Consider the following 14526-nt stretch of genomic DNA (forward strand, 5'->3'; position numbering starts at 1 on the left):
CATTCAGACTTGAGTCTTGCAATTCCAGTGCTGTGCTGAGCATGCATGTGCTGAAATGCCAGCATTTAATGACACAGAAACAAAACGAAAGTTTGCCGTTCAAGCACTGCTGCATGGAACTCAATGCTTGATCTGCTACACATGTGGCCACAAACGCACCGACAGCTGCCCAATATTTGTCAATGAAGCCCACATGCACTTGCCCTGCACAACTGGGCAAGGCGACTGGCATGGTTATGGCACGGTTACTAGTAAGACGTTGCTGTCTGGCCCACCGGTTCCAGCAATCCTTTGCAAAAACATGCGACTTCCGCATAGCTTTTCTTACATAGTTGCATTCCCTCAGTGTTCACAGGACTATTACAATATTTTTAAGCATAAGGATGGTAACCCGGATTAAACTCCTTTCATTGAACAGCTGCAGGCTAACTAAGCCACACAACAACGCAGACAGTGACATGCCAGTTGCAATGGTGAAAATGAGAGAACCAGTATTTACCATGCATGGCGCTAATCATGCTTTGGTGCTAACTCATCTACAACATCTACCATGCTTTGGTGCTAACTAATGGCACTGCCATCAGCACCTGTCAATATCTGACGCAGTAATTTTGTCCAGTATTGCTCACAGCACCACTGAACACATCGCCTCATACAGCCAACCACTTGTTCGCTTTCTAGTGGGATATATGCTAGGCCACCTCAGCCTATTTAGCTGCCTGCATTTGATCAACATACATTTAAACTTAATGCACAACAGTACACCTAGTCCTTTCTGGATCTTAAACTGCCTGCCAAATGTCAATGAGACCAATATGAACTGCAAACAATCGGTCCACCAAATTACAATAACAGCCAGACTAGCAGCAGTAATAGCAGTAACACTACTACCACAGCCACTGCAAAAGACTCCACCCAAATGTCAGGCATAAATCTAGATGGTTTGCTGCAATGCATTACTATCATAAATTTTGCTAAAGAAAGTTGACTGATGTGTTCAAAGATGGGCTGCCATCCAAAGCAATTTTTCCCCATCTTTGAATGGCTCCAGTTCTACACAATAAGATTGTATATTCCTTTCTTTTATTAGTTTTTCTACTTCAGAACAACAGTGCTTGGTTGTACCACCACTGCTTACATTTCAACCATAATGCCCATGGGCCTAAATAATCAAATAAAGTCAAAGAATGTCTCCGCTGCTGGAGTGAGAGGCAAATGGGGAATGTGTTGCTATGTACAACTATGCACCTTATTTATTAATGCTTTTGTATCAGTGTCCACACCTAAGAGACCAGCTACACTTTTTTGCTGGAAGAACAATCCAATGCAAGCTGGCGGCACACCTGAAATGCTGGAAAAAAAAAAGAAAGGCAAAACTAAGATGGCACAGCACTGTTAAAACATCAATACAGAATGAAACTAGGACCCAGGAGAGAGCATAAGGTGCGGATTGAACAATGCTCTGGGTCTCTGATACGTACAACTAGTAGACACCCCTTTTACAGGCATTTTCAACACTATTATTAAACAGCACTCTGCAATCTGACACAAAGATTAACAGTAGGGTGCAAGGCATCTGCAGCCACTAAACTGTGGAGAGAAAACATTAGCGCGCGCGCGCACGCACACACACACACACACACACACACACACACAAACACACACACACAAACACACACACACACACACAAAATGTTGCAGTTTCATACGAAAGGCAAAGCATCGCATTGATTATGACAGCAAATTCTTAGACAGCTATATGAAGTAAGGATAGTAGTTTCATTGGCCATATAAACTTGTAGACACTTGCATAGTCACTAAATTAACATGCATGTTTTCACGCGTCCACAGGCAAACATGAACACACCTCCCTTGATGACCGCGGCACTCCCTGTCAGAACGCTGGCGTGAGGAAGGGCAGCAGCAGCAGCCACCAATTTGCCCTTCATGCTGCCTCTCATTTCAACGTGAACTATTGTATTTACTCGCATAATGATCGCACTTACTTGTCAAAAAAATTGATGCAAATTCAGGGGTGCGATCATTATGCTGGTTAAATTTCCCACAAAAGGAACATTTTCTTTTTTCATTCTGCATTTGCTGCGGGATGACAAGCAGGCGGCTGCCGCTGTCAGTGCAGGACACCAAAACAAAAATGGCGGCCGGCGGAGCAAGCCGAACGCGCCGAACGCGATTATTTTTCTTCTCGTGAGTACATTACACGCATTGAAACCGTTTTTTCCATATCAGTAATGAATAATATTGTTAATATCGGCAAGTTTGCAACAATAATGTAGCCGTGTCCACTTTGAGGGGATAGAAACAGAGATGGGCGCACTTAGCTGCCAGTGACATAGAAACACATGGCGGGCATGCTGCGGCAACTGCGACATTTGTCTTCACTGCTATCCTAATACGGCACATTTCCAATATGGGTGGGCGAATATGTTAGCTGCTTTACAAGCGTCGGCGTATGAATAGGGTGCACTTCTAACGTATCAGTGTAAACGTGGCCGCTATCATTGCCACTCGCGATTTGTTGCGTGCCCACAAATGCAGACGAGAAGAATCGAAAGGTGCCCTTTATGTTGTTGTTGACCAAAACCATTATGAAGCCTACAAATAATAAAGCGGAGGCAAGTTTGGTTGTAGTCTTTTTTGTAGAAGTGTGGAAAGTGATGAATGAAATGGGGCATCTGCTTAAAAATGTTGGGTGCGTGCAGACCACTTGATATGTCTTCAAGAGTCATTTGCGTAGCATTCGACAGATGGTAAGCACAATCATCATTAGCTAGACTTGGCACACGACATACCACTGCGATAAGTTCAGGGTGCGATCATCACACGGGAAAGAAAAAAAATCAAATTTTGACAACATTCAGGGGTACGATCATTACGCGAGTGCAATCATTATGCAAGTAAATATGGTAAGCAACAAGAACAGATGCATGTTGCAGCCCTGAAACGCACATGACAATAAACTATGCCAATGTAAAATGCAATGGTGAAAATGCAAAGACACGTGCCAGTTTATTTTGACTAGTTTACAATCAAATTTATATTGGTGGCACAGAAAATAGAACTCTCACTTAAAAATGTTACGTAGTCCACATTTCTCCAACAGCAACAGCTTCCTTGTACAAAACTCCATAAGGGGCAAGTTCAAAGTCACTTGACTAATTCTTTAAATAGGATCTGACCAAGGTTGCAGTTCTGTTCCACACGATGAATGACCACTTTGACAGAGAAGAATACGTAACACTTCAACCAGTTTATAGTACGTACACACATGCGCGTGTGTGTGTGAGTGAAACCTTGTTGATTCGAAGTCGTAAAAGCACGAAAAATTTTGTGATATGCGGAGTATCAAGATAAACAAAATCGCAAAAATATGCGTCCACTGGCCACGCGTAGATCACATAAATTTTCAATGGTGCCAGTATCCACTAACTTCTTGACAAAAGCTTGGTATACCAGGAGCCGCATTCTTGGTCAATCACTTTCAGTGATACAATAACTTTCGCGATACTTCGTGCGACTCTGTACTAGACAAGTAGGAGTTTACGGCCAACAGCCTTCGTGGCATTGCAGCAAGACAGCATGCTTGGTAATGAAAAAATTAAAATTTCGCTCATAATGCAAGACTTCAAGCCCACATCCAAGACATTCAGAACCGGTTAACGACATGCAAAAAACTGATGCTGCTAATTTCTGCAGCATAACGGATTCCGCATAATTTCACTTAACAAACTGAAACAAAACTGCAGAAGAGCACAAATGTCAGACCTTTAGCAGATACGCATGAATGATGCAACTGTTTACGCAATGCGAACATGAAGTATGTATCCTCATCAAGCCGCAATATCACTGAAACTGATACAACACCGTGGGCTCACATGCCCACCTGGTTTGGGTGCAGTGCATGGTCTCATCACACCTGCTCAAGAGCACTAATTATCTTGCTCAAGGTCACGATTAATACCGTGTAATCTCATTGGTGTGTCACTGACAGCGTCCTAAATGAAAAAGGAAGAAAGGCTCAAATCCAAGCTCACCACTCTTACGCAAGATCCACAGCAAATTGTGACAGCAAGCAAACACGCACAATCTACAGAAAGGGGGAAATAATAAGCAGGGAGCGGGGCATTATGGTAGCAGCATCTGGCTCAGCTAGTGAGCTCGGCGCAGTATGATTGTGTGCTGCCAGATGAAAAGTACTGTAAGCCGTGATGCTCCATTGCTAGGAAACCAACGCACATCGAGCTAGAGTATAGCAGAACATACTGTATTTACTTGCATAATGACCGCACTCGCGTAATGATCGCACCCCTGAATTTTGTCGTCAAAATTCAATTTTGTTTTAAATTTCCCGTGTAATGATCGCACCACAAACTTGCCGCAGCGATATGTCGTGTACCAAGTCTAGCTAATAATGATCGCGCTTACTACCTGTCAAATGCTACGCGAACGACTCTTCAAGACAAACCAGGCGGACAACATGCATCAAACATTCTTAAGCAGATGCCCGATTTCATTCCTTTCATCACTTTCTGCACTTCCATGACAAAAAAAAAAAAGCTACAACCGAACTTGCCTTTATTACGTGTAGGCTTTATAATGGTTGTGGTCAACAATAGCAAAAAAGGCGCCTTTCGATTCTTCTCGTCTGCACTCGTGGGCACGCAACAAATCGCGAGCAGCAACAATAGTGGCCACGTTTACACTGATACGTTAGAAGTGTACGCTTGTAACACAGCCAAGATATTCACCCACCCTTAGCGGAAATGTGCTGTATTAGGATAGTAGTTAAGACAAATGCCGCAGATTTCACAGCATGCCTGCCATGTGTTTCTATGTCACTGGCAGCTAAGCGCGCCCATCTGTTTCTGTCCCCTCAAAGTGGACATGGCTACATTATTGCTGCAAACTTGCTGATATTAACGATATTATTTATTACTGATACGGAAGAAATTGTTTCAATAAACGTAATGTACTCACGAGAAGAAAAAAAATCACGTTCGGCAAGTTCACCTTGCTTCGCCGGCCGACATTTTTTTTTTTGTGTGTGTCCCACACTACATACAGCGGCAGCCGCCTATTTGTTGACCTGTTGTCCTCCCGCAGCAAACGCGTAATGAAAAATTTTTTTGCTCTTTTCGCAGAAAATTTAACACGCGTAATGATCGCACCCTTGAATTTGTGTAAATTTTTTTGACAAAAAAGTGCGATCATTATGCTAGTAAATACGGTACTACTTATTATCTCTCCATGCAAAAGGGAGCCCTACAATCCCACATGCATTGCAATAAGTTTGGCAGAAGTCGCACATTATTTCTTAGTTTATGGGGCATATTGTAACAGTTGCTAGGGGCACTGGCTTCCCTCTCTGACACACCACAATGTTTGTGGTCGGCACACTTCACCAGAAAGGACATCAGGGCCTCTCCTGCAAAAGACTGTGCAACCCAGCGCAACCACAAGACGTGCAATGAGGTTGGTTGATGCCATCAATAGGTCACCATGGCCACAGGATTCTGTTTTTACTTTTTGGTATTATTGCAGCTGCAGACAAAGCATGGCAACCCTTTGGGTAGTGTAGTGGCTCTACCCTGGTATTTCTGCAGTTTAAATTTCAAGATATCCAAAATCTAGTACAAAACTGTCTACAGAAAAGAGGTGAAAAACGCATGAAATTGATATCACAGCATGAAAAAAATTTCGTTGTAACTGTTACTTCAATACATCAAGAGTTCCCGAGGGGTTACTGTATATATGTGAAAAGTAGATATGCCTATTAAAATGATAACTGTTATGTCAATGCTTCAGCTGGCGCCTGGGATTTTTCAAGACAAAATAAGGAAAGTTTTGAGGAAGGATTGGCTTCAGCTAAATCTTCAACATAAAAATTTGGAGGATGCTAAAGCTTCATCTTTAAGAGTGGGACGTGATAGCATTCAAACATGCCCGACTGCTTCTCACGCTTCCCAGCAACTGGAGCATATGTAACCGTAACCGTAATGTTTACCGGGAAACACTCGCAGCGAACGTTAGGCACGAAGGCGGGCTTTCTCGTAGAAATGCGGCCTCCTGCGTGGGCCGCAATGCGGCAGAGGCAAGCAGCATCTGGAAGTGCTTCAAGGAAGCGGGTGCGCTGCTATGTAGACTCCAAGATATTCACACGCCGGCACGCGAAAATGGTGGACGCCGTCAGTGGTCTATGAATTGTAGAAATGCTGGAAAAGGGGTTTGTTTGAGTTCTCGCGGAACAGAATTATGTTTTCGCGTATATTCAAATTACAATCCGAGAGCTATCATGTCTGTAGGTTGTGTGCAACTCATACTTTACAATTTTTCTACGTATTTTAGCTTGAGAAATACAATTAGTTCACTAAGTTCCTTGCGCCACATGGAGGGCCTGGGCATGGGTGGTTCTAAAATCTTTTTGCCGAAACAATGTCCGAAATTGACACCGCATTTTCTGTTACACGAGCTACTTAATGCTATCACATTAATGATCAGCCATCTCAAGAATCGCATCTTTTTACTAACAACTTAGCAGGAGCCAAATATTTACCATATCACCTACCTCTCTCTCTCTCTCTCTCTCTCTCTCTCTCTCTCTCTCTCTATATATATATATATATATATATATATATATATATATATATATATATATATATATATATATATATATATATATATATATATATATATATATGTTAGGGCTGCAAGGGAAAAATTTACTGTATTATTTCAATATTGGCCATCCTTACGACACACGCTGTCTTGCAAACCTAGAAGGTTAGCCAGCAGTCAAGCAGGATGCGTGAGGAACATCTGCTTCATGCGGTCCTTGCTTGTCCAGAGGCAACACAGGGCAGCCAGACCCAGGCCCACTCCTCCACCCATCATGCATCTCCGCAGGCCACCTGCCAAGGATCATCCATCCTCTCGTTGACTACATCGCAGCATCACAGACACTCAAAAGACACCAAATGGGACATTAAAGGCTATTGCTGTACTGTGGAAGCTTAATAAAAATGCCAAGAGCAGAAATTACGACAAGTTCTTCATAGACCACCAGGGCTCAATATGTCATTGTTTTACTAATATTCTAGATGCCGCAGTCATGATACTTTTGTGAACACAAGATATCTTTGCTCGCATAAATGAAGTGAAAGCTTAAATGGCTCAAGTGAAACCTCAAAGCCTGTCTGCCTGGTGTTTCTTTTTATGCAGAACAATTTTCTTTTATCAGAAGTATTGAATTGAATTCTGGGGTTTTACATGCCAAAACCACAATTTGTTTATGAGGCATGCCATAGTGGGGGATTCCGCATTAATTTTGACCACCACAGGATCTTTAATGTGCCCCCAACGCATGGGACATGGGTGGCTTTGCATTTTGCCCCCATCAAAATGCGACCACCGCGGTCAGGAGTTGATCACGCAACCTCGTGTTTATGCAGCATAACACTATAGCCGCTAAGCCACTGCAGCAGGTAATTTTTATCAGAAGATGACTACCATATCTAGCCCCCTTTGGTTCTGCAGATAGGTTTGCAGATAGGTTTGCAGATAGGTGGACACTAGTGGCAAGAAAACTTTCAGCGATAATTTTGCTTTACCAAAAATGTTCTCATTAACTTTATTATTATTACCCTAAGGGCACATGTTGCAATTGTGACACTGAAGCCACGGGGCAATGAAGTCATGTCTGCTTAGCAGAAATCCTAGTATTAGCACCACTTCCGAGACATCTGCTCCCAAAATCAGCAAAAAAAAAAATGCCCTAGTGTTCCAGTTGTCCCAAACTGTTAAAAGTATGCTTTTGGAAACTTACAGGGCCCCTCACCAGGTCTGGCCACCTTGAGCTGACAAGCGCAGAGCATACATTGAGTGATAACGATCGTGTCTGCAAAGTATTACATCGCTACGCGCCGTGAAAAGATCTGAACTTTCAAACCGAACGCAGTTTTTCCTTCTCCTTGCGGCCACCGTGCTCCAAGCCAGAGGATGACGTACTTGCATCCCTGCGCCTACGTACTTGAGTCCGCAGTGCGACGTCGCTCATGGTGACAGGCGACTTCGAGAATTATTCAATACATGTGTTATCTGTGCAATCTGTTGCTTGAATTGACAAATTTAAGTTTAGAGAAACAATAAAACATAAACGGAATGTCTGCATGTTTTTTTGTTTCACTCCGCACCGATGCAAGAGAAATGTGTACTACTTCCGCTTCGTCTGCTTGTTCCCACAGTCATGCGGTTAAGTGCATAGGTACCAAAACTATGCCATTTTCTACGGTGCTCCAGCGCGTGATCATGCTCTGCGATCCGCTTGTTCTGCCTATGTATTCATGTAGCACTGAATCATACCGCTAGCCATCTTTCCTTGTGCACAGCGAACAAGATCGTGCGCTGCGTGAACGAGACACCAGCTCGCGCGCGGCACTGTCAGCGGAAGTGCGTAGCGCCGACAAAAAAAAGAAAGCAAGGACAAAAAAAATGAAGGCGGGGCCCTGTGACATGTGTCATGCGATCCTCGAGGTATGGTATGGGAGAACACAGGGAAGGAATTTCGCTTGCGAAGGCTAGACGGGCCAAGTGGAGAGAGCATCTTGCTTGGCAGTGGAGCCCACCTGCTGCATTTATGGGTTTGCGGCACTGCAATATTTTTATCTCGGCTATTAATAAGCCAATTTGAAAAATTTTTGCAGCAGAACGCTCCCTAGAGGACACGTAATAACTTCCAGCATATAACCAAAATTTGCTATGGGGCCTGGTGAGGGGCCCTTTAACTGCAACGCCAGTGTGTTTCGTAGCTCATTCACAGCATATCTCGAAAGTGGCACTAGTCTTGGAATTTCTACTAAGCAGACATGACTTCACTCTTCGTCAGCTTTGATTTCATAATGTGCCCTAAAGTGACACTTTAAAAATGTCATTAGTATATTTAAGATAATTAGCAAAATTATTACTGACATTTTTATTCCTGCTTATGTCCATCTAGCCATGTAGCCTATCTTCAGAAATGGCAGGGGCCTAGGCACGACAGTGTATATTATTATAAAGCGCTCTGCATAAAAAGAAATACATATATACATACAGTATGATCCAGCACAGTCCACTAAGATCCCTGGTGCATAAACAACGAGGGCCTCAAATAGTTCTGTATGTTTAAGATGTTCTCACCAAGCACCAGGTGCAAGGACAATGGCGCCATCTTCCTGCAGTTTAATGAAGAAACTGTATATGACCCACCAACGAGACATGGCGTACTTGAGGCTTATAGCACGTGGCCTACCAGTAGTTCATGATGCACAGTAATTGGGACTTCAGAACACCTTCACTGAATTTGTTAATTAAGCCTCTGCAAATGACATACATGCTTTGGAAAACCACAGAAAGAGTTCTCACACGGTAGTGACTTATGTGAAAACAGCAGTGTTGGAACAAGACCTTTCAGTTGAAATTGAGCACCACTATGAAGCACTACGACAGAATCTGCAGGTTAACCACTGTTGCAATGGACCACATATACTCGTCACAATAATTACCCAGGCGACTACAGGTTGCGCAAGGATTGAGCCATACTGTTCATGCTCCAATGCTCAAAAAGATGAGGACACTTTCTCCAGAGCATTGGGGCACTTTAGATGCATTGGAATCTCAATACCCAGCCTAGAGCTACAAGCATGCATACAGTGCACTAAATAATTATGACAAAGAGTGCACACCAGTGACTGCATCCGTCCAGCTGGGTCTAGATTGACAAATATTGCAGTGAATTAAAAAGTACATAGGGCACCCTAACTTTTTCGTTACCGCTACAAATGCGCTTAATTACGGGGCTTTCATGTTTTGACATTTTATTTCAAGCGTAAAGTCACAGCATATACTGCGAAACATAAATTATAGCCTCAGCATTGCCGTCTTGAATGTATGTATAGTAGTAACAATTGCTAAGAGAATTTTTTAGAATTCTTATGTGAACCTTCAAAGAAGCTGTTCAAGGAACACAACTGATAGAAATATTTCGCTATTTTTAGTATACCTACTAAGGGTAAAAAAACCTGAAGTGTGCAAAATATGCACTTGGTTCCTAGTTCCCAACTACTGTGAGTCAGATCACGTGAAAAATAGTACGAAGATTTGTTGGCATCAATACTAGGCATAGTGATCATGTTATGCGAGAAAGCAATACCTTCGCAGATGTGAAAACAGTCAAGTTCCTATTGCACAGGGAGCATTTGTTCTTTACTCGTTGCAGCAGGTACCTAGCTGGTTTGTTTTTTACTGCATTATTTAGGCTCACAAAGCAATTGTTGTCAGGTCAGGGAGCTTGCAGAAGCTTCGCAATACTTGATCATTGCATTCAATCAGCTTTTCTGTACAAGCAAGGTGGTTTAGTGTGCATTCAACTGGCATTGGGGCCTCTACATGGATTGTTCAGCTCCTGTACAGTGCTGTACAGTAATGTGGAGTTTTTCACAATATTGTACAGTAATGAACAAGGACACTTAATAGGCGATGTTTAAAACGTAAGAGATTGGACAACTAGTCACGCTTCAGTCCAACGTTGGTCTGAAATCGACTGCATGCTCTTTTGTGGGTGAAAACTCGACATTACGGGAAGGATTGCTCATCATTTGTGTACAGTCGCCAACTGATAAAACAGACACTGATAATCCGGACATGTTCGGTAATTTTGACAGCTTTGCAGCACCGTCAATGGCCTCATAGACTTCATGTGTAAAGACGACCAATATTTAGGGCAGCCGCCAGCTCAGCATTCGATTACTCGGACTCCGTCCGTGGACTCTGATGCCATTATCTCCTCTGGCAACCTCGAAAAGACATCAAGTATGGCCTCAGAGATTACACATTAGATGGTAATCCCTGAGGCTTTGCTTGAGGGGTCTTAGGATGTTCATAAAATGATCTTTGATACATTCTTTTTGCAGACATTCGACAGTTCGGACTTATTTACGTTCCTCGTGGAGTCCGAATTATCGGTCGTCAACTGTACATGCTATCGAAGCACCGATGGATAAAAGCAACCCTTGGTGGAAAAAATAAAGTTGCACTTGATATTAGTTGAACACAATTACGAAAATAACACACACTCATGAGCATCCACCACTGTTCGAGAAATTATTAAAACAGCCTAATGTTGGATTGAAAAATTGACAACCTGAGAGAAGCTTCTGTGTCTTCACTGCTGCTGTCATTTAAAAATTATGTTGCCGAGCCAACCGAAGCACAAATTTTGAATCTTTTTATTGAAGTGCTAAGAGAAGCATAGAAGGCTAGTTTCAATTATACCTCCAGTCAAAGTTTTATTTTTCCAGACTAGGCAATCTTCCGAAAGTTGTCAAGCCTAACAAATAGTTAAAAGTTCAGTCACTTCAGACGGTGCATGATGTTGCTAGTAAAAGAACTCCAACGAAAATGTCTAACCATGCATAAAAAAACTGTTGATCAAATTGACTGATTTCTATTGGCGCCACAACAAGAATTAAATCAGCATTAAAAATGAAAAAACTTGTAGCAAAGATCTCGTGAAAGTACAAGAATCAACTAAAAAAAACTCACTGCTTGACTTGTAGAGAAGCCCTGTAAGTGTTCCTGCAGCTAGGGTGTTGAGCTCATCATCTGCACCTCGTGCAAATGACAGCAGCACTCCAAATCCACTGTACATCACCGCTGAAATGCAAAAAAAGCACCAAAGCCAGTCATCATCATTCTGATTTATCCCTGCTCAATACACAATCCACGCTACTACTTTACTATCATTCAGTCAAGCTCAACACATATGCACAGCAATATTAAGAGCATTAAACAGACAACCAAAGCTTTATGTACAAGTCAGTAATGCAACATTAGACAGTTTTAGGTCAATTGCTGTGAAGCTTATATGTGCCCTTAACATATACCACCTCACTACTTCACAGGTTATAAACCTCAGGATTAGCACCAAGATTGATTTAGTGAGCAAAGCTTGCAAGAAACATGGTAACACCTCACGAAGCGAAATTCACCACTATGCAACAAATATGCTGTTGATCTCTAACTGTCTTTTGCATTAAACAGTGCCAATAGGCTTTTACTTAGTCTAATCTTATCACAGCTGATTTGTTTTATCCCTATACAAACCTTGACTTGGAATATTTAAGTCTAAATAGACATTAAGCTGGTTGACACACGATTATGACGCGAAATCAAGCCAAATGTGTAGCAGCCCACTTGTAAAGACAAGTGAACAATCAATGTGAAAAACGTAATGTGAGCACATGCGTTTATTTTTATCGGCCATAGTGATTGCCAAGCCCAAACACAGCCTCTGTTACGCTTACTATGCCTGTCCAGTCATCCCAAATTCTCAGCCTCAAAGAAAGGGCAATGATACCCATCTTCCTTCTCCCGATAACAACACCAACAGCTGTGATTGGCAGCTGTGGCGCACATCAAAAGAGGTCATGGCTTTTCCTAACTTTGGCGTTCAGCATGTTCATAGCAGACACCGTGCTTGGTGCATCTGTTAGAACACCCATAGCATCCTGTAGATATCCAAAGTGAACCACTTCGTTCAAGCATTCATTAATGTTTCTACCCCATTTGCAGGCCTGCAAACTTCAAGGTTTGAAACATGCCACAGCCAAAGCACAATAATACTAAATTTTGGTTGGAAATACCAAAATTTGTTTTAATACTCAAAATGTGGACCATTTATGAAAATAATTACCAGCATTTGTTCTCTAGGAACGCTGTAAACAGGAACACTCCTCTATTCACAGTTAGAATAATCAAGAAAACATTCATGAATTTTATTGATGAAATATTCACTTAACAGTGACCGCAAATATGGATGCCGTTAGAAACGGGTTCAGTGGAGCGGTGGCCCTGTTGCATGTGTGCTTCCAAATAATCGAACGAGTCAAAATAATCTGACTCTGAAATTGGTTAACATTAACATGTTTACAACAATCGTGAAGAGGCTCTCAAATCCAGGCATTTTATGATAAAATTGTGAAAGTCGGTAGCTATGCCGTACCGTTCTGTAATGTTCAATGCAGTATCTTCCGGTCATGAATGCCAGCAGTGACAGACCTGTCAACCTTAAAATTTGAAAAACACTACGACGAAAAAAAAAAAAAAGTTTAGCGAAAATACAAAAAATTGTTTGGTTAATTTATATGTTCACTTCTTATCAAAGGTTCACAGACATTGTTCCGCAGGGGTGCTATGAACATGCACTGTGCTCTATAGCTGCGGCAACAATATAGACAAAAAGAAATTTTAGTGAGGTTTATTTAAGAAATATTCATGTAATACCTGTTGACTATTCAGTTGCTAATATACATTGGTCCTATAAGTTGGCCACATGTACTTTGATTTTGTTGTTGCTCAACGCAACATTTTGTTGTGGCTCATACTACGAAAGAAGTTAGATGCCGTTCGGAAAACATAGGTGGTTGCTCCAGTGTGTGAATGCATGAGGTGCTCTAGCGGCTTTGCAGCAAAATGTGGCATTAAGTGACGGATAAACAGAGTTAAGACAAACATGCTCAGAAAGCATGAAGAAAATTCTAAAACAGAAATTATGTGACTGAGCGTTAAGTCCGAGGTTCGCCTCAAATTTTCGGCTCTTTGACTTAACAATAGGAACAGACTTCACTTTTTCATAAAAAACAGTTATGTTCGAGGAGAACATGTTATCAATTTACTGCAATCAGAGGGTTTCGATACCAGAACATCCAAGCTCACATCGAAGTGCCGTTGCCTGCATTTCAACGCCTGCCGCCGACGGAGCATGCACAGGTCTTTAGCAGCTGTAAAATGTCCGGAACTTTTGTTTAACCCTTTGAGGGTCAATGATTAAAATGTTTAAAAAGAGCACCAATTTCCTCCCTTTTTCTTTTCTGTCATGTGCTGCCACTATTTGGGAATACAGGGAATTTTTTTACGTGCCTCCCTCTCTCGATTTTTGTTACAATGGTTTGTTTTATCAAAATGGTTTGTTTTAGCACTAGTTCGCTCCTGCGCGCCTATATAACACCGCGCAGACGGGTGGCGGTTTGGGTTTTGTTCCGCGGGCAGTTTCGGCTTCTTGCACTTGCAAAACTGATGGCTATCTCGTTACTAATCGCTCAAAGGGTGATCGCTTGTTTCTCGCTCGTTTAGTGCTCACGGGGGTGCGCGTAGGAAGGATGCCCCCATGCATGGGTTTCCGTTGCCCTTTGTTTCTTTTTATTTGGAGACTCGCGAAAACTAACTGCCTCTGGTTGGCGGCACGATGAAGACTAGCAGATGTTTGTCATACGTTTTGCTTTTTCGACAGGCACACAACCACACAGTTTTCTTAAGTGTGCGCACCTACGCAGTTCGATTACGCTATGGATGTACATATTAGTGTAAGAGCAGGAACATTTGAGTGTGGCGAAATATTCTTGTGTGCGCATTTTGAAAGCCTTGAACTATAACAATGCATCAAATTTTCAATTCTTATAAGTTTATTTCCTT

The 14526-nt window shown here is 42.2% G+C and overlaps 1 protein-coding gene across 1 annotated transcript in view; it reads right to left on the reverse strand.

The window, feature by feature from the left end:
• Window positions 1-1066: 1066 nt before the first annotated feature.
• Window positions 1067-14526, reverse strand: part of Tim23 (translocase of inner mitochondrial membrane 23) — a 45621-nt gene continuing 32161 nt past the window's right edge. The window contains exons 6-8 of the mRNA XM_065435784.2: window positions 11599-11709; window positions 6774-6929; window positions 1067-1351 (exon numbers count right to left, since the gene is read on the reverse strand). Coding sequence (XP_065291856.1) covers window positions 6814-6929; window positions 11599-11709 — 227 coding nt within the window. The 3' untranslated portion in view covers window positions 1067-1351; window positions 6774-6813. The remainder of the gene's footprint in view (window positions 1352-6773; window positions 6930-11598; window positions 11710-14526) is intronic.

This window comes from Dermacentor albipictus, chromosome 1, assembly GCF_038994185.2.
Source record: "Dermacentor albipictus isolate Rhodes 1998 colony chromosome 1, USDA_Dalb.pri_finalv2, whole genome shotgun sequence".
NCBI classification, from domain to species: Eukaryota; Metazoa; Arthropoda; class Arachnida; order Ixodida; family Ixodidae; genus Dermacentor; species Dermacentor albipictus.